The 26,542-nt window shown below is 47.5% G+C and overlaps 2 protein-coding genes across 3 annotated transcripts; one reads left to right on the top strand and one right to left on the bottom strand.

The window, feature by feature from the left end:
• Positions 1 to 350: 350 nt before the first annotated feature.
• Positions 351 to 4,169, top strand: M6PR (mannose-6-phosphate receptor, cation dependent). Its single transcript, XM_057429373.1, has 6 exons — positions 351 to 543; positions 747 to 919; positions 1,010 to 1,119; positions 1,312 to 1,442; positions 2,436 to 2,562; positions 3,100 to 4,169. Exons 1-6 carry the CDS (start codon positions 359 to 361, stop codon positions 3,220 to 3,222), a joined length of 849 nt encoding a protein of 282 aa, XP_057285356.1. The 5' UTR covers positions 351 to 358; the 3' UTR covers positions 3,223 to 4,169.
• A 1,845-nt stretch (positions 4,170 to 6,014) lies between these two features.
• PHC1 (polyhomeotic homolog 1) lies at positions 6,015 to 23,985 on the bottom strand. 2 transcript variants are annotated; one of them, XM_057429331.1, is made up of 15 exons: positions 23,944 to 23,985; positions 19,566 to 19,722; positions 18,844 to 18,954; positions 17,407 to 17,484; positions 16,534 to 16,683; positions 15,414 to 15,569; positions 13,830 to 14,328; positions 12,742 to 13,502; positions 10,392 to 10,536; positions 10,079 to 10,287; positions 9,400 to 9,514; positions 9,193 to 9,301; positions 8,382 to 8,532; positions 7,578 to 7,809; positions 6,015 to 7,257 (listed from the first exon to the last, which is right to left on the bottom strand). In XM_057429331.1, exons 2-15 carry the CDS (start codon positions 19,677 to 19,679, stop codon positions 7,103 to 7,105), a joined length of 2,985 nt encoding a protein of 994 aa, XP_057285314.1. In that variant the 5' UTR covers positions 19,680 to 19,722; positions 23,944 to 23,985; the 3' UTR covers positions 6,015 to 7,102. The 2 variants fall into 2 exon arrangements, with proteins under 2 accessions (XP_057285314.1, XP_057285317.1); XM_057429334.1 differs by lacking the exons at positions 15,414 to 15,569; positions 23,944 to 23,985 and having other exon boundaries at positions 19,566 to 19,751.
• Positions 23,986 to 26,542: the final 2,557 nt, after the last annotated feature.

Below are 26,542 nucleotides of genomic sequence, written 5' to 3'. Positions count from 1 at the left end.
TCTTCACAAAGAGCTGCAAAGAGGCTTGATTAGAGGCCTGGTTAATCATTTTCTGCCGACTGGTTCCTCAGTGCAGTGCAGTAACCAACAATGCCTTGTGCCTGAAACTTACTCCACTGTTCAGCCTGCTGGGCTTAACAGCAAAACTTGTGGTCCTGAGGCAAAATTCAGCAGAGAATCCCAAAATCAGCCCAGTGAACGGCTTGGCTACACAAGTCATTGAGATTTAGTTTCTGGGACCTGTTTCTAGATTCACTCCTTTTTGCAGTGAGGACTGTGGGAGTGGCCAGTCACTGACTCTGTGACCCTGAAGTTAGTTTGCAGGGGCTAAACCAGTTAATCCTCTGTGTTCTCTGTGATGTGCATGTGCAGGATGTCATCACCTTGCCATACCTCTGCTGTGCTGGTAGTTTTTATGGCCCTTGCTGTTGTGGGGGCTGAACAGTCAAAAGAGAGGAGTTGTGATGTGATCGGTGATGAAAGCAGCGAGTCGCAAATGGAAAGAGCCCTGCTGAAGAAACTGGAGCCCCTAAGCCCAATGAGGTACAGTACAACACCCTGCAGGCCCTGGAGCTGTGCAGTGCCTCCCTGAGGCCAATGGGAGGGGAGGACTTGGGGCCAGACTGCAGAAGGGGCTTCCCTGTTACTAAGGGTGGTGACTGGCTTCCAGGTCTCAAATGTCTACTGCTCTGGGCCTTGTTCCTTGTAATCCTGTGAGCTGTCTGTTCTGTCCTCTCCCTGCTCAGGTTTAACGTGACTGTGGAGAAAGGCAAAACGGAAAACTACGTCTACCATTTCAGAGTGTGCAGGGAGGTCAACAGCACCTTACATGATTTTGGTGGCCTGGTGCAAACAGATAGACAAAACGGGAAGACCACAGTGATAGGAAGAATCAATGAAACCCAGGTCTTCAATGGAAGTAAGAGTCCACTCAATACTTGTCTTACTCAGTATCTGCCTTTTGTCTCCTGATCTGGATTTGCAGCCTGTATTGTTTCTCTTTTGGCAGGTGACTGGATCATGCTGATTTATAAAGGAGGTGATTCATATGGCAGGCACTGCAGTGGTGAGAAGAGAAGAGCTGTGATAATGATTTCTTGCAAGCGGGGAGTTACAGCAGTAAGTGACACATGAGGTGGGAGAGGAGCAGGGGGCTGCCAGACAGATGGTTGATAAGCAGAAGGGCTTTGAGGAGGCAGCAAGGTTTTCTTCTGTCCTCCAGTGTCTGTTGCATAGCTGCACTAACAGTGATGAAAGTGTCTTCTGATGAAGTTCACATTTTCACATGACTTCACTTTTCCCAAATTGCAGAGCTCATTCAGCATTATTTCAGAAGAGCGGGAAAAGGAGCAGGAGTGTTTCTACCTCTTTGAGATGGACAGCAGTGTGGCTTGTCCAGCTCAAGATTCCCACCTCAGCGTTGGCTCCATTTTACTGATCACGTGAGTCATTGGAAGAGCTGCTTGTGTCTGGGCCATAATCCCCAGTGCCATTTAGAAACACAGCAAATACTGCACTAAACTGGGTAATTGTAGTGTACCTGTCCATAGCCAACACTGCATGTTACTGTTCTTCTGAACAAAAGATCTTGCTCAAGGCATGATAGTGTCCTCAACATAAGAAGGACATGGAGATAATGGAATAAGCCCAGAGGAGGCCACCAGGATGATCAGGGGCTGGAGCACCTCCCATACAAAGGCAGGCTGAGAAAGCTGGGGCTGTGCAGCCTGGAGGAGAGAAGACTGTGTGGAGACCTCATAGCAGCCTTCCAGTATCTGAAGGGGGGGGGCTGTAAGGATGCTGGAGAGGGACTCTTCATCAGGGACTGTAGTGGTAGGGATGATGGATTTAAACTGAAACAGTGGAAGTTCAGGTCAGATATAAGAAGTTCTTTACTGTGAGGGTGGTGAGGCACTGGCACAGGTTGCCCAGAGAAGTGATGAATGCTCCATCCCTGGCAGTGTTCAAGGCCAGGCTGGACAGAGCCTTGGGTGACATGGTCTAAGTGTGAGGTGTCCCTGCCTATGGGGGGTTGAAACTCAATGCTCTTAAGGTCCTTTCCAACCCTAACCATTCTGTGATGCTGCAGAGCTGCTTTGTTCCCTATCAACATTCTCCTTCATATTTGACAGACAAGAGCACGGAAGACATGATTTCCTAAAATCGTACAACAGCTTTTTGCCAGAGTTGGGAATGCAGACCAGCTTGACTCATTTTCTCTGCTTATTAGAGGCACTACTTCATGTAATGCTGCTGAAAGATTTATACCAGCATATCAGTAATTTGGGGGCTTTTTCTGCTCTGCTCTGGTCTCTGTTTACAGCTCTGTTACTGAGTGGTGCTCAGCTACTTGCTTAAATACCAATTTGAAGGTGGCTCAGAAGAGGTTGTCTTATAGAATTTCCTCAGCTTTGACTTTTAATTATACCTTCCAGGTTTGCTTCACTGATTGCAGTCTACATCATTGGTGGGTTCCTGTACCAGCGCCTTGTAGTGGGAGCAAAGGGCATGGAGCAGTTTCCTCACTTTGCCTTCTGGCAAGATCTGGGCAATTTGGTAGCGGTGAGTGAAAATCCCCATATATTTCCAGCTGGGCTCATGTATCAGGACAGGAGAAAATGGCATCTGCCTTGTCGTTTTGGCCTGTGTTCTCAGGTAGACATACCACCAGGGTAGTATACCTTCAAGCAGAAGAATATGTTTTATTTTTCTGAAGTACTTTATTTCTTAATTATTGCCAAGACTGATTCCCTGCCAGTATCCTGCAATTACCACATAACTGGAAAACATGCTCAGTTGAGGTTAACACTTTCCAGCTAGGGACTTTGAAATGTTATGTCCAACTACCTGAAACACTTCCTTGGGCACTGTAGGCAGTGCCATTCATCAGCCTGACATTGCTGCATGCTGTTCATCAGTATGCCTAGAGCTTTCAGGACCAAGTAGGATGCTTGTAATGTGTGCTTCTCTTGTCAAGACAGATTTTGGGGACCTGTCCCATACAGCATAAGGCAACAGAGAAATGGCAGCAGCTGCTTTGCTTTGGGTGCTGAGTCAATTGCCTGCAGTCTGATTCTGGTACAATATCCTGTGTTGCAGGATGGCTGTGACTTTGTCTGCAGATCCAAGCCTCGAAATGCACCAGCCACATACCGAGGGGTGGGTGATGACCAGCTGGGGGAGGAGTCGGAGGAGAGGGATGACCACTTGCTACCAATGTGATCAGCTTTCAACATTGAGTTCTTTTCTCCCCATCTCCCCAGTTTAGCTGGGCATCTCCCAGCCAGTTCTCCTTCTCTCGCCCTGATTTTCTTTACACTCTTTGCTTTCGCTGTCTCTGGTGCGCCAAGTCCCATGGATGCCTCTGGGTGTGAACAGAACCAGTCCCTGGTGGCATGTCTTGTGAATATAACGCTGGTTTAGGTTTTTAAAAATGCAGCAGAGCTGAAGGGAGAAAGTGCTGAGACTTGAGAGAAGATGGCAAGAAAGCAATATGAGTGTTCAGCATGGGAGAGAAATCACCAAGAGATAAAAAGAACCATGGATGGGTGCAGAAAGGGGAAGGAGGCCATGGGTTAAAACAGCTGAAACTGTAGGAGGGATCTTTTGTGTCTTCCCTCTCACCCCTAAGGTTTACAGGATCCGTAAGACACTGGAATTCCTTTTCTTTGAATGCATTTTCAGTTTTTCTAGCTTTGCACTGCTTCTGCCAGTGTAACCTGCAGCGTGCTCTATGCCAGACTCTGTGGGGGTGGAGGAGGCATTGGCATCTCTGCAGTATTTTCTTTTCTTAATGGCAGTATGTAGAAGAGTACACACCAGTTTCTTTCAACAGATATAAAGGGATGCATGCCATCCTCTCAGACAATTGAGAAGGGGCAATGCTAAAAAAGAGTTAAATACAGTCTCATGAATTTCTAGTTCAGTCACAATATTGTCTTGGCTTTCTCAAATCATTGAGAAGCAAAAGGAAATAAATGTGCTGCTAAGTAAAGGGAACATTTGCTGAAACTCACATGAAGGCACAATGAAACAGGTAGCTGCCACTCAAGTTCTAAGCTTCCTGAGGTGACTGCCCACACAGCTCAGTCACCCTTCAGCATTATGATTACATGCTCTCCAGAAGTTCCTTGTTTGGCAGAGGGTTTTCCCAGGAAGCTACCAGAATAAACCATAGAAGCCAAGGATAAGAGTGCTTGTGTAATAAAAAACTGTGTAAGGGACTCCTGCACTGCCAGGGTCAGCTTTCATAAATCATTGTCCCTCAAGCATGGTACAGATAGTACTTGGATACTGCTGCTGGCTGGGAGTGAGAGAGACCTCTTCTTGGGGCCCTGGTAAAAAGCAGGTACAGCCAAGTTGCAAGACTTCAGGAACTTGGTACCTTGATTCTCAATTGCTTTTTTTTATTTCAGGGGCCATACTCTTAAGTGATCCCATTCTGCCCTATTCTAGACTGGCAAGAACTGCCCTCAGTCTTGAGGGCAGAGACTGTGAATAAGCAAGCCACTACTGTTAACAGCAGAATACAGACAAGATTTATATATTTGTAATGCTGGCAAAGCAGTCTGAATGGTGACATGGAGGGGGGAGAGGGGGGGGCCTTGCTTTCTTACTGGGTTTGGAGTGGGCAAACAGCTCCTGCTTTCTTTGACTTTTGTTACAGTCTCAATCTTCCTTATAACATGGGAAAAATAGGAAGTCACTAAGTCTGTTATTACTGGTTTTCATGGTGGTGTTTAAGGTTTTTTTTTTTTGTACAAAACACAACTTTCAAAAATAAAATTAAAAAAACAAACAAAAGACCCCAAAACTGGTGAAGTGTTGTGCTGCTGTAACAAGAGCTTTCTGTGGTACCAGAGCATCTTTCTTACCCAAAGGTGAAGGGTCCTTCGTGGGTGGTGCCTTGTGCCTGAACTACTCTTTCCCAGAACAGGCCTCTTGTTAGTACATGTTTTTTTGCTGCTACCTCGTAGGGCTTAAGAGGGAGTGGTATACACTGCTTTTAGAAGCTCAGGTAGTAAGGGATGGGAAAAGGTTCCTATGCTCTGTATCTTTCTGCAACAATAAAGAGAAATTAACTTTTAGCAGCCACACCTGCAAAGCCTGAACAAGCTTTTTTTTTTGTTTTGTTAAGAACATTGAATATGAAGTGAAACCTCATTTGACTGAAATAAGATCCAGTCCTCAGAAGCAGTAGTACTGCAGGTAGGTTAGCTGCCTGCCTACCCTGCCAAGGGTCAAACTGAACTGGATTTTTATCATACCCAGCCTGCTAAGGATAAAATACTTTAAGGACAGCCTTCCTCAGCTGATTCGTGTTGAGAGATTCTAACCTCCCTCTTCCCTACCACCAAATTGTATCAGACCAAATAGCATTACCAGGGTGCAGCTTCTTTTGGGCCCATTCTCATTCTAGAAGCCTCAGAAGTTTTCTTTCACAGGAACAAAGGCATTATTAGAGTGAAATTCAACAGTACACTTAAGACTAGAAAGCTGCTGCCACATTTTATCCATCTTCTAAGCCATTTCCCTCCTCTCTTTCTAATATGGGTCAATAGCGAGCCAGTTCCAAACCATCTCTAGTGTTTTCCTACCTATGCTATTAGGCATCCCTTGTAACTACAGCTTTCCTGCAGCCATGGGTGCTTTCCACACAGTGCCTGTTTCACTCAATTATTCACGTGAAACTCCTGAAATCAGAAAAGCTGAGACACATGGTTTATAAAATCATGTTGCTTGCAGGTATTTAGCTCTAAGGGGCACTTAGATCTTTCATGCTTTGTGTAATTTCTTTTGAGTTTTTGCCTATTTTGTTTGAAGAAGACGTGCTTTTGGAAGAGAACTCTGCCCAGATTCTCACCTTTGGCAATCTGGTTACAAAACTAAAGAACACCACATCTGGTCCTTAAAAACAAATCCCAAACCTGGAGGGGCTAAAAGAGAGAGACTCAGCCTATAACATAATTCTACCCCCTAGAAGGCAGAAGTAGCATTAAAGGATTAGCATTCAGTTGTTGGAGGGTTGGTTGTTGGTTTTAACTGAGAAAGAGAAGTATTTGTTTTATAACACCAGCAACAACAACAAAACAGCCTGAGGCAGGTGATACAATCCTGCCAGCTTAAACTTTGTCCCAGAAACTCTCCTGAGGGTAATGAAGACAGACATAAAAATAATACAAACTGGTAAAAGAACACAAAAAGCCCAAAACAAAACAAAAACCCAGCCCATTGTATGAAGAGCCTTGGCGCTTCTGGAGACTGCTTTGGACCTGCAAATTATGCCCTAGCACAACAGGAAGATGAACCTAGTGCCTAATTTAAGACGATCCCCCTTCCCTTCAGTTTTCTAATCACCTTGTTCGTAAATACTCAGGATAAATCCTCCTTTGGTTCAGAGAGGAGCATCTGGAGTGAATAGCTGCTACAACACTTCATCTTCATTCTGCATCACTACATGAGACAGTAAAGCTTTGGCAGCTCCTATAGCCACAGGCCTTCAGGTTTGGTATGCATGCTGGAATGGCTATTAAACCCGGTTCATGAGCAGCATCATGATTTTTTTAACAGTGGAAGAGAAGCAGCCCCTTTTATTCAAATTCTTGTTTGTCCACCTCTTGTCACTTGGACTTCACTAATTCCTCTTCCTAAATGCCCCAAGCACAGCTGCTCCCAAAGCCCATGTGCAGCCAGCTCTTCCTATGCCTTAAGTTCTGGCACAGTGAGATTCAAAACTAAAATACAGCAGACCTGCTGTAACAGAAAGGGGTGAGCACAGTTCCCTTTGAGAAGTCTGCTAAAACAGAAAGAAGTCCCCTTCATGTCTTTATGTGTTATAGAGGAGAGGCATATTAAAAATCAGGAAGAACGAGTGATGTTTCAAGGCCCCAGGAGGGAGTATTCCTCCCCATTGTAGCACCATTAAAAAGACCAAGATATGGGCTTGTTAACTGTCCACAGCAGTTAGTCAGTTAAATTCCTTCTCATTCTTGAATGCAAGACCACAGGGGGCTGTCCCATTCTTCCCTGCCCCAGCAGGATGCTCCAAAGCTGGCAGCTGCCCTGGGGTCAGAGCAAGAGTGAGACCTAAGCTTCAGAGCTGTTAAGTCTCCTTGAGGACGTTGATCTTGGCACATATCTTGAGAGCTGGTCCCAGCTTGATGTTCATGGCACTCATGAGGTGTTCCTCCTTCAGAAGCAACAGGGCCTGGCCATCTATTTCCTGTGACCGAAACTCCTCAGCAATCTCCTGGCACCCTGTGAAACCAAAAGAAAAGAGCACTGAGAAAAAATGTTCCCTGGGCACTTCCCTCATCCCCACTCTTGGGCCTCAGGCAGGTACTAGAAAGCAAGCTAGGAATATAACCAATCCCCCTCCTCACTCTAGTCCACAGTCTGCCTGAAGACACAGGCTACTTGAGAAGTACATCTATATGACCCACTCCCATTCAGAAAGCTGTAGAGAAGTACAATAAAGCACTAGGCACCACTGACACCACTTTCTTTCCAGAAAGAGACCCAACAAATATCCCCATGCTACTGAATCACAGGAGTGCAGGAGGGGATCTTAACTTCACCTTGCAGTGATGCAATGAACTCGTACACTTCTTCCACGCTCCAACGACTGGGATTGCTGGACAGGAAGACCGGGTTGATGCCATGTAGATCTGGGGTAGGTGGGGCCATGCTAGAGTTTGGCAGGTCCCTCTCTCCATGACTGGCCCTTACTGACAGTGGCCCTGGAGATGTAGGGGACAAAGCTTCATCATAGCTGGAGTTATCAGAGCCTCGACTTGAGTCTTCCTGGCCCTACAAGCCCAAAGGAAAGAAAGAAAACAAAAGGTGTTTTGTAGGAAATTCAAAATTACTATGTGCAAAACAAGACATTGGGAACAGCAGAAGTTGTCCCAGCCGTCTGGGTCACTGTCTCAGGTTGCTGGTCAGGGCAGCTGACATACGAGCTCAGTGATGCCAGAAATGGGAGACTTGACTCGCCTCCCTTCTCCCCATCCTTCCCCAGTCGATTCCTCTTCCTCACATGAGCACTGAAGCTCATTCGATTTTCTCTAATCTGATTAAAATCATTCATGTGGAAGAACGGTTAATCGAACGGGAAAAAGAGGACTGTTTCCTACCAAAGCTGATCTCATTCACTGATACCTCCAAGACACACACGGGAGTGAACACAGAGTGAACAGAACAAGTACAAATGTGAATCCACTTTCTTTAGTTGGTGAGTGATTAGAACAGCTCACTATGCCCCATGTAATAACTGTATTAATGTGTACCTGGAACAACCTTTATGTCTACATAACTGTGAGAAAGCAGTGCATCCAGCAGTGACAGCTTTACACTGAGACCTGCATTGACTATGTGCTTACCCTGTGGCGCTTGCCCTGGATCTTTGTTCGTGCGATGTCAGAGCTGCTGCGCCGCGGGCCCCGTCGGCGCACACGGGCATAGTTGGCTTCCTGGAATTCCTTCATCTTCTTCCTTTGCAGCCGAAACTGATGGCTGCAGCTGACATTGTACCTCGAGTAAGTAGAACCAGAGCAGCAGTTAGGGAACAGCAACGATATAAACCTACTGCTTCTCCTTGCTCTAGATGGGGATAAATCTCCTCTTTACCATCAAGTTCTGTTCCTCCTCCTAAGACTTACCCTTGGAAGGAACCAGTCCAGACTTCTGACTCAAGCAATATTTGGACAGCAGAGTCTTGATCTAACATCTGAAGGGTCAATTAAGTCATTCCCCTAAGGGAAAAAAGACCCATAAAAAGCACTCTGCTATCAACAGGAGGCAGCAATGACTACTCTAACTTCTCCCCAGCTTCTTCTTTCCCAATGCTCCCTTACGTTTTTGTCTAGTACTAATGCAGCAGACAGCTACCAATATGCATTTGTTTACAAATTATAGATTTGACTGAAGAGTGTTTTTTCAGATTTCCAGAACTTCCCTCATTCCCACTTCATTTTCTGAGCAAGTCAGAAACCCTGCTTACACTCAACACCACATCCACCTCTCCAGACCTAGAAGCGTTCACAAATCACTGAGTCCTAAAGGATCTCGGTGGCCAGTGCATCCCATGGAGGGAGGACAGGATGTACTGACGTGTTGTACGCTACCTGGAGAAAGGACACACACCCAATTCCGAAGAATGGATAGTCAGAGAAAAGGAAGATAATGTCTTACCTTTTAGCACAGGTCATGGAACAAAACCTTTTGGAGCCACGGAACTGGGTTGCTGGGGCATACTTCCCACAGTATTCACACTTGAGCAAGTTTGCCTTCTTATCAAGCTCTGGTGAGACAGAGATACACACCAGTTGATGGTAATACAGTATCAGGGTGCAGAAACTTCCAGTAACAGTACCTAGGCCTCCTGATCCTGAGACTTACCTACAGAAGCACTGTCCCCTCCTGGAGAATTGCTGGACAGGTTTTCACTATGGCCAGAAGAAGCCTCTCCCTGCAGTGGTTTCTCAGATTCTTTCAGCAGCTGAGAACAACCCACCTGGACAAGAAGAGAAAGAGCTGGGCCCATCAGTAAAGGACTCTCTGTGCCCACCACCCTCCACAGGGTATATGCTGCTCACACATTATTACAGTTCAGAAGAATCCCTCTGTCCACTAGGGGAACAGAGATTCTAAACAAAGTGATTACTCTTTCCTGACTTACCAGGCTGGCTGTTCATTCAAAGATTACCAGGTACTATTTGTCTAGAACATCCTATAATCCCAGGTAACTGCATTTTCCCTTCACTTGCTGCTTGTTTAAAGTACAGTGCATCTTTCCCTTACTAAAAGTCCAAAGAACCACCTTCTTGCAATTCGTACATGATTGCTTTGGGGACTACTGGAGAAAGCAGTTCCCATCACACTTGTTTTACTTCTTCCAACCTGTCCCCTTTAATGCTACCACTTAATGCCTTGCTTCGACCATGACACCTCCCTCCTTTCCCTTCCTCTTCACTGTCTCTCAAGGCTAAAAATGCTTGAGTTGGAACGTGCGGAAAGAAGCTCCTGTCCAAAGACTGAAGCCCACCACTCTCCTTCCTCCACAGCAGAGAATCCTTACCGGAAAGGGCTCTGCTCCTTCTTGGATGACAAAGCCTTCAATGATGTGTGTAAGGATCTGGGGCTTCACAATGGCTTGTGGGGGTTTGGAGTCTCCCACCTGACGTGACACCGTTGCCAGGTTTGGGGTGGGAGCAGAGGTGGGGGTGGCTGATGCTCCTTCACTTGAAGTGGTATTTGGGGTTGCAGTGGCAGCAGAATCGGATTTATCTGTAAAATTAAGTCACAAGAGTCTGTTACTTTTGCACTACTTCAGGTGGAATACAGGATTAGATCATTAATACTTGCAAGCAGAGCTCTCATTTGTACCTCACCTCCAAGGCTGCCCTTCTCCTCCACGTTTTTGGGGCTGTCCGTCACAGGAGAGGACCTGGCAGGCAGGAGTGCAGTGACACTGGGTGACTCCTTCTCCTCCTCCGACTCTGCCTTGCGCTTTACAGCTAAGGTCTGAGATTTACCCTGCGTGAATAAAGAGGAACACATAAGCAGAGAGAGGAGATCTAAAGCAAAGAACAAGACAACCCAAAGTCAAAAGGAAGATCCATCCTGCTCCACTTTATTTCATTTTCAGCATGACTCCTTCTCGTAGAGATGCCTCTAGCTCCCTCACAGTACACACCTCTAGTTAGGAGCATTTGCCTAGCAAGGAGTAAAACTTCAGAAGACTCACTACCAAAACACTGTGTGAACCTCAAAGGATTATTCCAGAAAGAAAGAAATGGGATGGCAGTCACCCAGCAGTTTCCCAACAGGCTTGTGGCTAAATCAGATCAGTTTCAAAGGAGAGTCAAAAGAGTAGGGGGCACATGTTGGATGAGAGTAGAATTTTTCAAAGAGAGACAAATTCTGTGACACCTTCCTTAAGAAACGGCCTATTTAGAAACAGTCTCAGCAACTGGCTAAGGATAGCTGAGCTGTACAAGTACTGCTGTCCCAGGGAGTTAGACAGGCCCTAGCTGCACAATTCAAAGCAGCATGGATGAGGCCTGTGGTACATCAACCATCTTTGTTTTCCTCTGCACAGTTACTAGGGAATCCTCTGAGGTCTAGAGTTGGTGGCTGGTACCACACACCATGGGGTCTCTGACCTGGAGGTATCCACACACATAGTGAGAAGGGAGTTCAGTCACAGCCCACTCAGCTTTCATCTCCCTCCTGAGAGGGACAAAAGAAGCCAGTTATTGTTTGTAGTGGGTTTTACTTAGCAAGGTTTTGGCAGCAAGGGGCTCTTAGGAGTAGCTTCTGTGAGAAAAAACGAGAAGCTTCCCCCATGCCTGACACACCCAGTTCCAGCTGCCTCCAAGACGGACCCACTGCTGGCCAAAGTTGAGCCCATCAGTGATGGTGGTAGCACCTCTGAGATAATGTGTTTAAGAAAGGGTAAAAAACTGTGTTCAACAGCAGCTGGGATAGAGGAGTGAGAATACATGATTGAAACAGCTGTGCAGACAGCAAGGTCAGTGCAGGAGGGAGAAGGTGCTCCACACTCTAGAGCAGATTCCCCTACAGCCCATGATGCTGACCACGGTGAGACAGCCTGTGCCCCAGCAGCCCATGGAGTTCCATGGAGCAGCAGATCCACCTGCGACCCGCAGAGGACCTGACACTGGAGCAGAGGGATGCCCAAAAGAGGCTGTGACCCCATGGGAAGCCCACACTGGAGCAGGCTCCTGCAAGGACCCGTGGCCCTGTGGAAAGAGGAGCCCTTGCTGGAGCAGGTTTACTGCAGGACTTGTGGTCCCCTGTGGGATCCACACTGGAACAGTCTGTGCCTGAAGGGCTGCACCTCATGGAAAGAATCCATGCTGGAGCAGTCTGTTCCTGAAGGACTGCACTCATGAAAGGACACACGCTGCAACAGCCTGTTCCTGAAGGACTGCACCCCACAGAAGGGACCCACACTGAAGCAATTTGTGAAGACCAAACTGAAGCAATTGTATGAAGGACCAATGCTGGAGAAGTTCATAAAGGATTATCCCATGGGAGGGATCTCATGCTGCAGCAAGGGAAAAGCACAAGGAAGAGTGAGCAGCAGAGATAAAATGTTTTGTACTGACCACAGGCCCCATTCTCCATCCTGCACTGCTCAGGGGGAGGAAGTAAGAAGGGTTGGGAGCAAAGTTGAGCCTATGAAGAGATGTTTAATTTACTCTTACTTCTCATTATTCTACTCTGATTCATTTGCAATAAATTAAATTGATTTGCCTAAATCAAGTTTGTTTTGCCCACGATGCTAATTGGCAAGTGAACTCCCCGCCCTTATCTCAATCTACAAGCTTTTCAATCCTATTTTTCTTTGCCTGTCCTGTTGCAAAAGAGTGATGGAGCAGCTTGGCAGTCACCCAGCAGCCAGCCATGGTCAACCCATCACATTGAGAAGCATGATCTTTAGCATGCAATGTGGACACATACCACAGTTGGGTCAGGGGCTGAGTCTCATCTATTTACTTCATGCATGCCTTCGAATGATAACATGGAAGATAAATGGCTGTAGTCAGTAACCCCAACGGCTGGATTGGAATTAAGTGTTTTCAAGGGGAAAAGGTCTCCATGTCCCTTTACCCAAACATCTTAGCCATCCCACTGACCTGGGCTGCGACTGGTGTCCTAGGAATGAACAAAGAGAATCCGTATGCTATTCTCCTTCTCAATGGTATCACTTACTGGCAACTGGACAGACTGCATGTAGAATGCTGCTGGCATCTGAGCCACAACTGGAGAGGAGGCTGGGCTCTTCACCATATGGGCTGTGCCTTGAACTTGTGCCAAATTCACCCCTGTGGTGAGAGGGGGAGCTTCCTGTGAGGATGCTGGAGCTGAAGATGACGAAGGGGAAGCAGCAAGGGCTTGGGAAACAGGCTGGACCACGGCTGGCATTCCCCGGGATGCTGGCACTGCTGCAGCAATCTGAGCCAAACCCAGTGCTTGGGCTTGGCCTGAGCCCTGCTGCCGAGTACCCACCACCTGCACTGGGATGTGTGGTGGAGGTTGCTGCACTGCTGACATTTTGGCAGGCCCAAGCTGAGGTGGCTTGATGGGGGTGACCAGAGATTTGGACTGAATTGGAACAGGTGACTTGGTGGCTGGCTGGCAAGGACTGTCCTGCTGGAGCTGCACAGACTGTGGCTGGGACTGCAACATAGGTTGCACCACAAGGGTCTGAGCCTGCTGCTGGTTTTGAGGAGGAGCCTGCTGCTGTGGAGGTTGAGCTTGCTGCTGCTGCTGAGCCAGAGACGGTGCTTGTTGTTGTTGCTGCTGTTGGGCCAGCTGAAGATGGGTGGCTGTGTGGAGGAGCTGGGACTGACGGTGCTGGAACTGCTGCTGGTGATGAATGGCGATCTGCTGCTGGATCACCACCTGCTTCTGCAGGTGGATCTGCTGCTGCTGTTGGATCAACGAGTGTGGCTGTATCTGTGTGTATGTGGCTGTACAAACAGAGTGGAGGAAGAAAAGGAGAGCACACAAGTTATCAGTAGTACAGCTGGGAACTACAGCAACAGAAGTAAAAACAAACCCACAAAAGGCAGGCAGCCACTTCATGGCTTGTCATTAAACTCCAAAATGACTGACAGCTAATTGGCAAAGGACATGAAGGACAAAATCAACTTCTTTTGGTAATGCAGAGGGATAATCCCCAGAGACAAGCCTTCAGGAGTCCAGGGGCTAGGAGTCGTGTAGGACAAGGTGTCACCACTGTGCTGTCAAATGGCACTCCTGAAAAAGCCCACAAGAAGGAAGAGGTCTGCACTTACCCGAGCTGATGAGTGTCTGGCTGGGTGCTGGTGTAGCAGTCCTGGTCAGGTTCATGCCCACTGTTTGCTGTCCACCACTGTCTGTTTCTCCCTTCTTTGTGGCTGCATTCTCTGCCTCTGTCTGGCTTCCCTGGCTAACAGTCACAGCCTGGGCAGCTGCCACTGGTAATGGCTGAACCACCCCTGTGCCTTTCCTTTGGCAACTGCCAGCAGTGCCTGCTGAGGAGGTCTGGCTCAAGCCCGTTGAGGTCTGGCTCCCACCACTTGCCACCACACCCCCAGAGATACCGTTGCTGCCTGCTGCCCCCTGGCTCAAGTTGAGGGACTGGCCTGAGCTGCCAGAGGAGGCCTGAGCCACTGCCAAGGTCTGGCCCGTGCTGGTGGCCTGTGGTAAGCCCGAAGCCTGGGAGCTTCCTGGCAGAGCTGCCTTCTGAGCAGAGCCTTGGAGCTGGGCATTGGTAGCTGAGGTCTGTTGGCTCCTCACAGCCAAGTTCTGCACCTAGAAACACATATACAAAACAGAATCTGTTTGCTTTACATATGTTACCTGCTGGAAGCTTGGTGGAGAATACGACACACTCTACTGGGATGTAGGCTAAGCTGGTGTTTCAAATCTCATGTGGGGATCTGACTAACACTGCAGAGCAAAGCTCAGGCATGGGCCTCCCCAGGAAGCACATTATACTCAACTTCCTCCTGCCCCATCTCTGATGGAAGTTAAAGATCTCGTGGCACTTTCTGAACAGCACATGAGGACACTGCCATTTTCCAAGGCATGGGACAGCCTTCAGACCTGCGTGTCATGCCTTTGCATTGGCAGGACCCAGTTTAGCCCAGCTCCAGAAGTGCTGAGATACCCTTTTAATGACCAGTCACTCCTTTTCAAATTTTGTGCCACCTGCCGTCTCCTCCTGTGCAGGGCTTTCCACTCAGCAGGCCCACAGATCTACTCATGCCCTGAAGCCCTTCTGATTTCACCGCTTCCTCTGCATTCTGGTGCTGCCATCCTCTGTATTTACTCCTCCTGCAGCATTATCTTCAATTTTGATCATGGCTGACTTCCATTCCAAAAAAGTGCTCCAGGCAAGAAAAATATGAAGTAATGGTAATTCCTAAGAATGACTGGGACAGGACAAGAAAAATGGGAAGCCATGGCAGCTCCCTTACCTAGGGAATGACTTGTACATGAATGCAGGCGCTAAGACCTTGTGGCCTGTTTGGTCTTTCGCATCTTTACAACAACAAATAACTGTGTGAAGGAATACTACCACTGGCAAAGACTCTTCATTGCAGAATAACTGAAAGCTAGACATAGAACTCAACAATTCTTTTCACACAAGGACAAATGAGAAACTGTGAAGCCTATAGCTCACCCTAGAAATTAATCCAACCTCTGGAGGCAAAAAGCAAACATGAAAAAAGAAAAGGTGGCAAGAGAACAGAATCTCTTGCCTGGACAAGGAACACAGTCTGGGGATAAAGTAGAGCTAATCTGCCATACAGGGATGGCTGGAGACAAAGACCAGAGTGTGGGGTGATGGAGAGCAGGGGAAGGGAAGAACTCTGGGAGCTGGTGTCACTGACCTGGTCTGTGTCTGCATGGACCCCAGGAGACTGTGTGGGTGGTACCTCCTGCTGCACAGCGGCCACAGCCCCGTTGGGCATCAAGATGAGTTGGGAAGCAAGAGGCACATTGCGGCCCAAGGTTCGGTTTACCTGCAACAGGTTCCCCAGCTGTGGCTGTTGAGGGAAGGTCAGGTGATGTGGAATGAAAGGAACGGATGAGGAGAGAGAAAAAGACAGCGAACCACAAGCAAAGAGATTACAAAACAACACTGGGGCTGCAATGTCACACACTGCAAAACCCCCCAACCCTTGCTGCCCTGTAACACTGAACATAACCCTCAGAAGCACGAAACTGGGAACTGCTTCCTTGGGAAAACAACCCCTTGTCTATCAAATGTGGGGTCAGTCCAACTCTCACAGACTGCCCAAGGCTGGCTAAAAGAATGGGGTGTAATTGAATTTTCAGGTATGTATCTGGGACTGGTTGAGAAACAGTGATTAAAAAAAAACATACATCCAAAACCAGAGTTGATTTAAAAGAAAGAGATTACAATCTGTAGCTAGAGTTAACTGAGACAAAGAAAAAATATTTAAAGTAAGTAACCAAACCCTAGACTGACTATATTGTCCAGCCTAATGTTTTCTGTTTTATCAGCACTTCAAAACGATTAAAAGGATGACATATTTGGTCAGGTTGATTTATGTTTCTAGACTTACCTGAATTCTGATTTATGGCCCTGAGCTCAGCAGTACTAGAAGAGAGTAATTTACCATTCATCTTTTCCAGCATTGAACCAGAAGAGTAGTTTTGAACTCTATTCAAGGGACATGTATTTCACATTTACACTCTAGCAAGAAGTGCCATGGGATCTTTAACGTCTATGCAGAGCAGCGTCAAACATGGTTCTTAATCTCACCTGAGCCATAGAATACAAGGGTCATCTACCCTCAAAAACTGACCCCCGAGTCAAACTTGTGGTTTCAGAGATAAGTGCTTCCCTATCTGAATTTAAAATATAGTGCATCATCCTTAAAGATAGTTAGTCCAAAGGTGTTTGTAATCCCCAGCAGTGAAAAACTGAAGTGGTTAGGAAGTTGGGTTCATGGTCAGGACATATTTTGGGTACATATCTCTTACCCGAAGATACATCTGGGCCTGTGACTGGTTGAGGGGTGGTGAGGTGGTGTTCCCAAGGAGCACAGATTGTGTCAGGGTTGTGGCGCTGGGGGAACTCACACTCTGTGACCGACTGATTAGCTGAGCAGCTGATGTGGTGGCTAGGTTGATCTTAAAAGAGAGAAAAGCCCAAAATTATATATGAATAGGTGGAGGCAAAGAAGTACAAATTCACTTTTACAGCCAGAACAGACATTTTAAAGTTTTCTTCCTGTAATCCACAGGGAAGCAAGAAGGAAAAAGTTCTTGTCTTAGAGACTAAGCAATACAAACTAGCCAAAGCCCTGGATGCTAACCTCATTTGTATGCTGAGCCTGAGAATCATTATTAGCATGCAAATGCAATAAAAGAACCAAAAGAAATATATCATTTTCTCCAGGCTCTCAAATAAAGGAAAAAAAAACAGAAAATAATCTCTACCCTACCAACTCATCTACTCTCTAAATAAATCCCAGTTTCTCAATACAACAGAACCAAACTTCCTCTCATTTCTCATTCAGCAAACTACTGCTTAGCCCAAGAAAAAGAGGATTCACTTTCAAGATGCTCATGACTTCTTAGAAGTCCTGATCCTTTTCTAATATGTGATAATCCATTCCCAAAGTCTCAGCAGAGACAGTGTCTACCTTTCCAGCTAAGAAGCTTCTCCCACTCACAAACTTTCTCCGGTTTCCTCAACCTTCACCAATGACAGCACCCCAGCTCCTCAAAGTTGCCTGCATCTTGTAGATTCCCAGCATTCTTAGCTTAGCTGTGTTTCCCTGGCTGACTGCCTTCCTAAAAGGCAAAGAGGAAAAAGAACAAGGCAGGGGGTGGGACAGAACAATTACTTACAGAGGCTTGTGTGGTGGTGGTCTGTTGTGGGGTGCTGGTGTTGGGGGAGCTGGCCTGTCTACTGGCTGCAATTGTAGCCTGCAAGAGAGATTGACAGAGACATGAGTACCTGGAACAAACTTTTCAACCCAGCCCAAATAATTGGCTTTGTCCAAACACCTAGTCATATCATCATCTTCTCCCATTCCTGAGGAGAACAATCTAACCACTACAACTCTCTGCCATGCCCTACAAATAAGGTGCAGCAACTCAGCAAGGTACCTCTTCCCCAACCAGTTCAGTCCTGTACACTACCCAAAGCAGTGGACAACTGATCCTTACAGTGTATGTCCTTCCACCCATGGAACACACCCTGCTGTGGCCCCAGTTTGCCATGCTACACACTGCAACACTCACCCTGATGCTACAAGTAACTGTTAACACCCAGACATTCCCCTCAATATTAGCCATTTGCTGGGCTGGTTCTGCAGTTTATCACAGTGCTGCAACAGCACTCCAAGTAACAAATTTCAGCTTACAGCACATATTATTTGTGGAGAAATGTAAATATTGTTAATTTGGCAGGGGGGTGGGGTGGGGGGGTGGTGTGGTGGTTACCCCTCTATGATCCCACAGGAATTCCACTGTACAGTTTAGTTAGGTTCATAACTAAGATTTGTGTGAAACTGGTGAGAGGATTTTATTCCCTCTATTCTATAAAACTGCAGGTAGGGATTTTGAGAACAACTAAATCCTGGACTACCAGCTAAGGAGCACTTCTACTGAGATACTGTTACAGAGACAGAATTGTATTCACATCATATATAATCCATCTTCAACTGATAATAAAGTCTGCTAGGTGAGCAAAGTTGCTAAAGAAGAAATAAAAATCGGTCAACAATCATGCATCATATCTTGATTTGTATAAACACATCTTAAAGAAACACTGTCTTGGCTGGACAAGATCTACCCCAGATCACTCCTACAAGTAACTGGTAAAGAAAACATGGGCTAGTAAGTTTCAAGACAGAAAATTCAGAGGATACTGCCTGAAATTTCATGCACACAACAGCACCTTTATTCTCAGAGAAGTAACAATCCACTCTTAACTTTAATATGATTTTTAAACACCACTACATCCATTTCTGATTTAACTACCCATCTTTTTATTTAAAGATGGTGCAGGGGCTAGTCACAGGCCTCTGGAGTACAAGTTTCCTGCTGGGGATGCCAATTTTTACCTTCCCCTGCTCTAAATCTGAAATCCAAATGAATCTTTACATCAGGCTTCCAGTTTACTAGCTGTTTGCATTAGCTTTTAAAAATGTGTTTAGGGACCCATTGTCTCATCGTGGATCAGGATGACTCCAGTGCACAAGTTACTGTATGAAGATAGAATATCTAGATCTTCCCCAGAAAACAATCCAATTCCTCTCCTTTTGACCCCTGGCAACTCACCTGCTGGACAGCAGCCAGGCTGTGAAGCTGGGCACTGTTAAGCTGCTGCTGGAGCATAAACTGATGAAAGTACTGGGCTGCATTGGGCTGTCTCTGGAGTGCCTGCAGGGCCTGGGGAAAGAGGAAAACCCAATTGTCAAAAATAGCATGCCCTTGGAATGTGATTAGAAAGAGCAATGACGAAATAAATAACAAGCATGAGACCATCCCTAGACCCCATGAAAAAGCAAAGTCACTAGATTAGCACATGAAAATACATAGTATAGCTACAAATTTTGTAACAGACTGAATCACAGCTGTATTCCAGGACTGCTGGAATACACTTGCAAGACTTTAATAAACTCCAAGGAATTTGGAAGTGTGCATGCTCAAGCAGAGTGACAAGTGCTCCAGTATAGTGCGTATATACACCACATAGAGAAACTGTGGTGATAAATTGAATGACTTGCTCCAAACCAGCAGGGTAAAAATCACTATTGGATCTAGGTAGCGATTAAATCTAAGAGGCTGGACACTGGAATAATATCCTATAAAACATGACACTAGTATCAGGGCACAGGATCTAAACATTCAACCTAGCACAGGAATCCCTAAATCTGAAAACATGACAGTCCTTCAAGCATACTCCCACCTTGACTCATGACAACTCAAAGGAAAATGCAAGGGCTCACCACCACCCTCCACTGACGCACATGCCAGCCCAGAACATGACCACACCTCACCTGTACTGCCTGTCGCTCATAGAGAGACATCTGCGATATTTGAGGACGGGCGCTTCCTCCAGAACTGGAGCTCCCGCTGGTGGAGCTGGAGTTCTGCTCACTTTCAGTCTCCATAGTGACAGAATCCCAGGAGCTTGGGACGAGACAGACTCCAGATCTACATCGAAAGAATTAGAAACTAATTCAGGCTGGAGAATGAACCAAACCATATTTCACTGAATTACACAGCTTTTTAACTGGAATATCCCAGTACCGGGCTCCTTGCATAGCTTTGCTACATCACAGGGCATGGGAGATGCCAGAGTTCTGAAATCACCCAGAAATTATACTCAGTTTAAATCTTTTATTACTGCAGTCAGAAATGGAACACACATATTCTCATATTTTTATTGCCACACTACAGTTGGAAGCTGCAGCATTCTGAACTCTTAAAAAGGCAGCAAAGTGAAGGAGCAGCTGCAGCTCATTTAGACAATCATTTGGCTGCAGACCTGATTGCCTCTCCTTCAAGAGGCCAGTTAACTGAGGCCAACTGCTTCCAGTCTCCCACTGCACTTCAGCAACTTCTGATCCTCTCTTCCTCCAGCCCCAAAGAGGCATAATTATCCCAGAACTCTACTGCCCTACTGCAGATATACTGACTCAGTCCCTCCTTCTTCCAGTTTAGCTCCCAGCCCTGGACCACTTCTTTATTTCTCTGATCACACAGACTTTCCAGCTACCTGTTGTTCTTGACAGATCATAACTTGCGTTATTAGACTGGAAGCTGGTATCTGTGATGGCAAGCTGCTTTCAGGAGAAATGGAGTCAGAAGCAGAGTGGATGAAGGGTTTACTGGCAACGCTTGTGAGGGGAAAGCTGCTAAAGATATCATGCAGAGCCAGAGACCTTCCAGTAGCAGCAAAATGCACTGCAGTGAACCGTAGGACTGAAAAGGGACTGGAGAAGGCTTTCATCAGCCAAGAGGAAGAAAAGCAAGACTGAAGAGAGCACTTAGTAAGTGACACCTTGGGATGATCAGGGAGTTTTTCTGCAACAAGAAACATAGACTCTACAGGGAGTAACAGTAGAAGGAGAGTCAGAAAAGTGCAACAGCGGCTATTCAACAGAATTCCACTGAAAATAAAAAGTGACTTTTTAGAAGGATATAATTCCATGTAAGAGTATAAAAAAAAAAAAAAAAAGGAAAAAAAAGGCTTCTGATAGTCTCAATATCACCGACAGCCTATTTGTTTCCAAAAACCAGCTGTCTCCCCGTGACATATCTGAGAGACCTCTAAATGACACCCTCTAAAGGAGCTTCCAGAATCCCACATCACAAGCACAGGCTCTGTATCTAAGACCTTTTCAAGTCCAGAGATTCTGAAATTCACAGCCTTCCCCACACACAACTTTTTCCAGGTGCCTAAGCAAACAGATCAGTACAGCAGAAAAGGAGGAACAACAGTAGACTCGACCAGACAAGTTTTTAAATTCTGGAATGGTGTTAAGGGCAGCAGATGACTTTAAAGTAGGGCAGTTCTACAGTTCCCTGATTTTGCCAGCTTTCCTCTGCAGAGTAAATGCTTTCCAAACCTGCTCCTCAAAATCTGGAACATTCTATCGTTGACAAGCAGATACCTGCTGCTCCAGTCCTGTTTTCCCCATGCATCTTTACCTATGCCCTCAAGTCCAGCAGGCATCTCCCTGCTAATCCAACACTGGCTTCCTGCACTGCTTCAGCAGCAGCCATGGATAATTCTGCAGTCATCATGTCAACTGAGACACATGCCCTCCTAACTGACCACTGCTGTCTTCAGGCACAAGCTATTACAGCTGGACACAAAGCTCTGGAGAAGACAATCGCCACAGAGATCTTCCTCAGGGGGCAGCACCACAAAAAGTAAATGAGGCCTGAAAATATAAAGGAGGGAAAGAATACAGACTTTCTGAAAGAAAGAAACTGTGATAGATAAATAGGGTTAAAATGCAAGTCGCATTGAAGTTATACACACGGCAGCAAGCGATCTCGTAGCTCAGTTACCCTTAGGAGACAATTTCTGTTCCCTTGGCCATGCTCAACCTCCCTGTGCAGGTCCCTCCCAGCATTTACCTCATTGCTGGTGCTCACTAGATCAACTTGTTAACTTCGCAGAAAACCTACTCTAAACATCACTTCCTGACAGATCAGTTGAATTAGTTTACTTGTGATGCTACAAGTGCCAGTGAGAGATAAGAGAAGGTATCTAAGAAGGTTCAGCTTAGCTGTAACACATACCCCCACCCTCAACAGTTGCATCTGACGGCGAAACCTAGGTTCTGACTCGGTGCTCTGCTCCAATCTGCGTTTCCTCAGTAAACAGCACCATTGAGTGTTAAGATTAACAGCAAATTTGAGAGTTCCACGTTGATTTAGATTTTAAAATCAGGTCCAAGCACAAAGAAAATCCTACTGAAACACCTTCTGGGATGAGAGGCATCAAAAAAATTTGGTTTCTGTGTAGGCAGAGCAGCTCCATGTAAGTGCAATTCGATCCAAACACAGGCTATTCCCACACAAAATAGCAAGGATTAAACCCTCCCCCCTCCTCCAAGTGCATCTTCCAGCACCCTCTCCTTACAAAATAATAGTGATCACTGCTATCAGATCAGTTGACTGAGCTAGCTGCTCCTCGAGCTGGATAACCTACTAAAAATGATTAAACCGTGGGTTTTCCAAACTATCTGAGTTAAACAACTCACCTTGAAAACGTAATGAGCAGTTCCCAAGGGAAAAAAAAAAAAAAAGGGAAGAAAAAACCGAACAAACCCAACAATATAAAAACCCCACATAATAACAACGTGATCATTACTGGAAATTAACCTTTGAACAAACGCTAGAACTGCACCCCTATTAGGCAGACAAGGAAGGATACAAAAGCCTATTAAGACCATGGCAGGAATAACATGGGAATCGGCAGGGAAGACCACAAGAGAAAGAATGGGAAGGAGAAGGGAGAAAACTAGCTCCGGGAGCCATACAAGCATGAGAACATGGGCCAGTCCAGAGCCTAACCCTCAGTGCTGGCCTCAGCACACACCACGGGCTGTCCATCTACAAGTTCTTCACCTCTCTCAAGTGCAAGAGCAGAAGAGCCAGGCCAAGCATCTACTCCAGTCACTGAACACTACTGTGGGAGGTAGAAAAGTTTTACTCGCTCACCCCATCTACTCCCCCGGCATAACTGCTGCCTGAAGAACATCTACTAACCTTATAATTGGTTTTGTTGCTTTATCCTTAAGAATATAAGTTAGGGAACAGCAAGATTTGCACGTTTGTCCACAGATCTTGGGGGAATAAAATTAGCAACCAAGAGACCACAGTCCACTTCTCGCTCTCTTACTGTTTTCTACAACACAGTCTCCAAACTACCCAAGTAAAGGCGTGAAACTGCCGGGACACGCCAGCTCTGCTCTGGGATGCTCTGGAAGCAAGCGGCAGTCGCTGCGACTTCCGAGCACCGCAGGACCTGCTCCTCACCCGGTGTACGCGCCCTGCCACCGCCTTTCCCCGCCGAGCGCCCCAGGCACCCGGGAGCAGGGTGAGGAGGGACGGGACACAGACACGGGGGTCAGCGCGACGGCAGCATCCCAGGCCGCCGGCAACTCCGGCAGCAAAGTTAAGCCGACAGCGAGTGTGCAGGCGCCCTGCCCGCCACACGTATGTGCCGTGCACGCAGCCCGGCGCGGCGGGAGCGGGGGAACCGCCGCAGGATGCCCGCCGCGGGGAGCCAAAGAAAGGCGCGTGTTTGACGCCCGGCCACCGTCAGGGGGAGCGGCTGCTGCCCAGGAGGCGAGAGCGGGGCTACGGAGGGGAGCTGCTCCCGGCCGCCGCTCCCGGGGCCGGCCCGCGTTAGACAATGGCTGCTCCACCGCCGCTGTCAACTTCCAGCCCGCCCCGGCCCCCAGGGGAACTCTCCCCGCCGCGCCCCGAGCCCGGCCTCACCTGCAGCAGCAGCAGCAGCCACCACCGCCACGGCACTGCCCTGCCCCACTCCGCTCCGCAGCGCTCCCGCACCACGGGCACCGCCCCCCGCCCCAGGGACCCGCGCTACCGGAGCCGCGGGGCAGCCGCCGGACACGCCCCCCGCGCGCGGGCAGCAGGCCGGGCCCCGGCGGGGCGGGGCGGGGCGGTGCCTGGGGGGCCCCGTTGTTGGGGAGGGCGGGGCCGGGGGCGTTACCTCGCGGCGGTCCCAGGCGGGCCCGGCCCGGCCGCGGCCGCGGCCTGGCAGCGTCAGCCCTGGGCGGGGTGGGGCCTGGCGCGGCCTCGCGGGGCGGACCCAGGGTCCGTCCCTCCCCCCGCTTTTATTGCCTTTTTTTTTTTTCCTCTTTCTTTTTTTCCTCTTTTTTCTTTTTAAACCTCGGCCTCCGGGACTCCCGCCGCTCCGTCACTTCCTCCCTCGAGGCGCTTCCGGACACGTGATCTCTGCCCCCGGCGCCGCTTGCCGTTGCCCTGGTGACCGCAGCCCGTGGCGGGGAGGCCGGGGCTGTTGCTGGAGGACCGTGGGTTCAAGTCCCGCCGGGGCCTGGGTAGGGGCCGGGGCCTTGCCTGGGACCAAGGCCCGTCCCGCTCCCCCGCCTGGCGCTGCCGGGGATCGGGGTCGGTAGCTCGGCTGCGGCCTCCTGCCGCGCCTGCAGGGCAACGGGAGCAAGGCATGAGGATGGAATTAGAGAACCAGCTCGGTTGGAAAAGAGCTTTAAGATCATCAAGTCCAGCTGTTCCCCAGCACTGCCAAGGCCACCACTAAACCATACCTCTGAGGGCCTCGTGTACACGGTTTGTGAACACTTCCAGCGATGGTGACTCCCCCACTGCCCTGGGCAGCCTGTCCCAATACCTGACCACCCCTCGATGAAGAAAAGTTTCCTGATAATCATGCTAATCCTGAGATGTGATAATCCTCACAGACTGGCTGTACAGCCGGTGCAGAGCAGCTGCCCTCTGTGCTGGGACATCCTCTGCCATCAGGACTTCTGGTTAGCCTCATTAAACGTTAGTAGTTTCATGTAGGCTGAAAAATGCTTTCTGGGTACCTGGGACAAGCTCTGCTGGACACAGTGGTAGTAACGGTGCCTGGGAGGTTTTCTGTCCATGTCACGTAGAGCACATGCAGAGGTGCACATTGGAAACCTGTGTAAACAGGGTGAAGAAACCGCAGTGCTGGAGCTTGTTGACTTTTGGAAGAGAAGCTGCACTGTGCAGGCACCTGGGTCTTGCTTCCCTTGATTACTCTCAAAAACAAGTTTCACCAAGCACTCTTACCCCAAGCCGGGCAACTGACAGAAAAACTGATTTTTTTTTTTGAGTTTTTATTGTTATTTTTTAACAACAGTGTTGTTAAAACACTATTGTCAGCACAACCGTTTCTAAGAAAACAATAAATACCCCACCGGGTCGGAACAGTGGCTCAGCTTGATGAGGGCTGGTGAGTTTCCTTTAAGGATGACAGCTCAAGTGCCAAGGATGAGTGGGAAGGAGCAAAAGGCAAGCAGAAACAAAATCATGCTCCATCTTTGTGTACAAGGTGCAGAAGCTCAAGCATTGCTGAGGCTATGAGCATCATAACTGCTACTGCAAATGACATGTTTGAGCTTCATGTGGCAATAACATTGCATCTGGCTCAGTAATTAAAGTGCTGGACTATCCACTCACAGAAGATCCAGTCCCATTGACTTAGAATCGCAGGATAACATTTGCTGCTGTCTGAACTACTGTAGAGGATTTGGACTGTTACTGGCTCTAAATGCTGGGGATTCTTTTTTAATTCAGGTGGAAAACTGGCTGATTTTCATGCCAAAAAAAAAAGCTATAGAAGATATTTAAGGCTATTCAAAATAAAAGGCCAGATAGTGACTAAAGGAACAATTACAAAGCAGGGAGCCCAGCCAATGTAATCCCTGTGAATCAACCACTTCTAAAACCCTCAACGACTGGACAAACGACTAAGCCATTTGTCCCTGTTGTAAAACCCAATGAAGGCAATTCAAGGGAGGAAACTCTGGAATCTATGCAAATGAGAGGAATTACTGCAGTAAAGAGGCTTTAAGACTTACTGGGGGGTGCTGGGGGGGGGGGGGGGGGGAGGGGGGGGAGAGATGTTGGAATCGATAGAGAGAATTTGAGGATTTACAAGACTACACTGGTGTGTTTGGGTGAGAATCACAGGCAGGAAGATGGAGGGATCAAGGTGGATCAGAGGCAAACAAGTGTGGAGAAATGGAGATGTGAAACAAAGTAAGAAGCTCCCACTCAACTCCGTGGGCCCAGGAAGGAAGGAAGCAAGGCTCTGGATTTTTCAGTCCACCAGATATGGATGCCTTTAATACTTTTTAGGCAGAGCAAGTGCATCTGGCCAGTACCTACAGTCCATTCCCCTTGTCCTACTCCCATATCCAAGCATGGCAGTAAGGATGGAGGTATGATCACAACCTATTTTCTTTGGTAGAGACTGTTTTTTCATTAGTTTGTCTATGAGCTTTCTGAGCCTGCTGATATTGGCTCCCATAACTCCTGTAGCAGTAGGTTCTTATAGTGTAAAGTACCTTTTTTATGTGTTTTAAAACATGCCCCCAGTCTGCCATGGAAAGATTTCCATTCACTTTATGCATCACCTTCATTATTTTTGTAAATATCAATCCCTCACCAAATTCCATTCATTCTGCTCACCAAATGGTGGAATCCCGGCCTTTTAGTGTTTCCTGATGAAGCACTTTTTCATCCCATAATTGTTGTCACTTGAGGCTCCTGCTATAATTTGTGAGTCTGGCTTATAGGGTCTGGTTGGAATCCTGTCAAGGGCTATGCCTAAATATAAGCCAGGAATCATTGCATAGGTAGTACTGCTTACTCGCATTTTAGGTGCATATCTCAGCAAGAAGCAGCTCATTTTCATTCCAATTATATTTTTTCCTTTCCAACCCATTTCAACAAAGGGTTTTGCTGGAGAAACGGCATCTTG

This window comes from Pezoporus wallicus, unplaced genomic scaffold, assembly GCF_028554395.1.
Source record: "Pezoporus wallicus isolate ANWC-B61680 ecotype Strahan unplaced genomic scaffold, APGP_CSIRO_Pwel_v1 scaffold_3294, whole genome shotgun sequence".
NCBI lineage: Eukaryota > Metazoa > Chordata > Aves > Psittaciformes > Psittacidae > Pezoporus > Pezoporus wallicus.
The sequence above is the reverse complement of the archived record's forward strand: the minus strand, read 5'-3'. Positions and strand labels throughout refer to the sequence as shown.

What these genes read in the sequence shown, in the direction of transcription:
- M6PR (XM_057429373.1), top strand. Translation starts at nt 359, where the DNA reads ATGTGCATGTGCAGGATGTCATCACCTTGCCATACCTCTGCTGTGCTG. An exon ending in GCAAGCGGGGAGTTACAGCA is followed by an intron (nt 1,120 to 1,311) that starts GTAAGTGACACA and finishes CCCAAATTGCAG; the next exon opens with AGCTCATTCAGCATTATTTC. An exon ending in ATCTGGGCAATTTGGTAGCG is followed by an intron (nt 2,563 to 3,099) that starts GTGAGTGAAAAT and finishes CCTGTGTTGCAG; the next exon opens with GATGGCTGTGACTTTGTCTG.
- PHC1 (XM_057429331.1), bottom strand. Translation starts at nt 19,679, where the DNA reads ATGGAGACTGAAAGTGAGCAGAACTCCAGCTCCACCAGCGGGAGCTCC. An exon ending in ATGAGCGACAGGCAGTACAG is followed by an intron (nt 18,955 to 19,565) that starts GTGAGGTGTGGT and finishes CTCTTTCCCCAG; the next exon opens with GCCCTGCAGGCACTCCAGAG. An exon ending in GTTCATTGCATCACTGCAAG is followed by an intron (nt 7,258 to 7,577) that starts GTGAAGTTAAGA and finishes TTGGTTTCACAG; the next exon opens with GGTGCCAGGAGATTGCTGAG.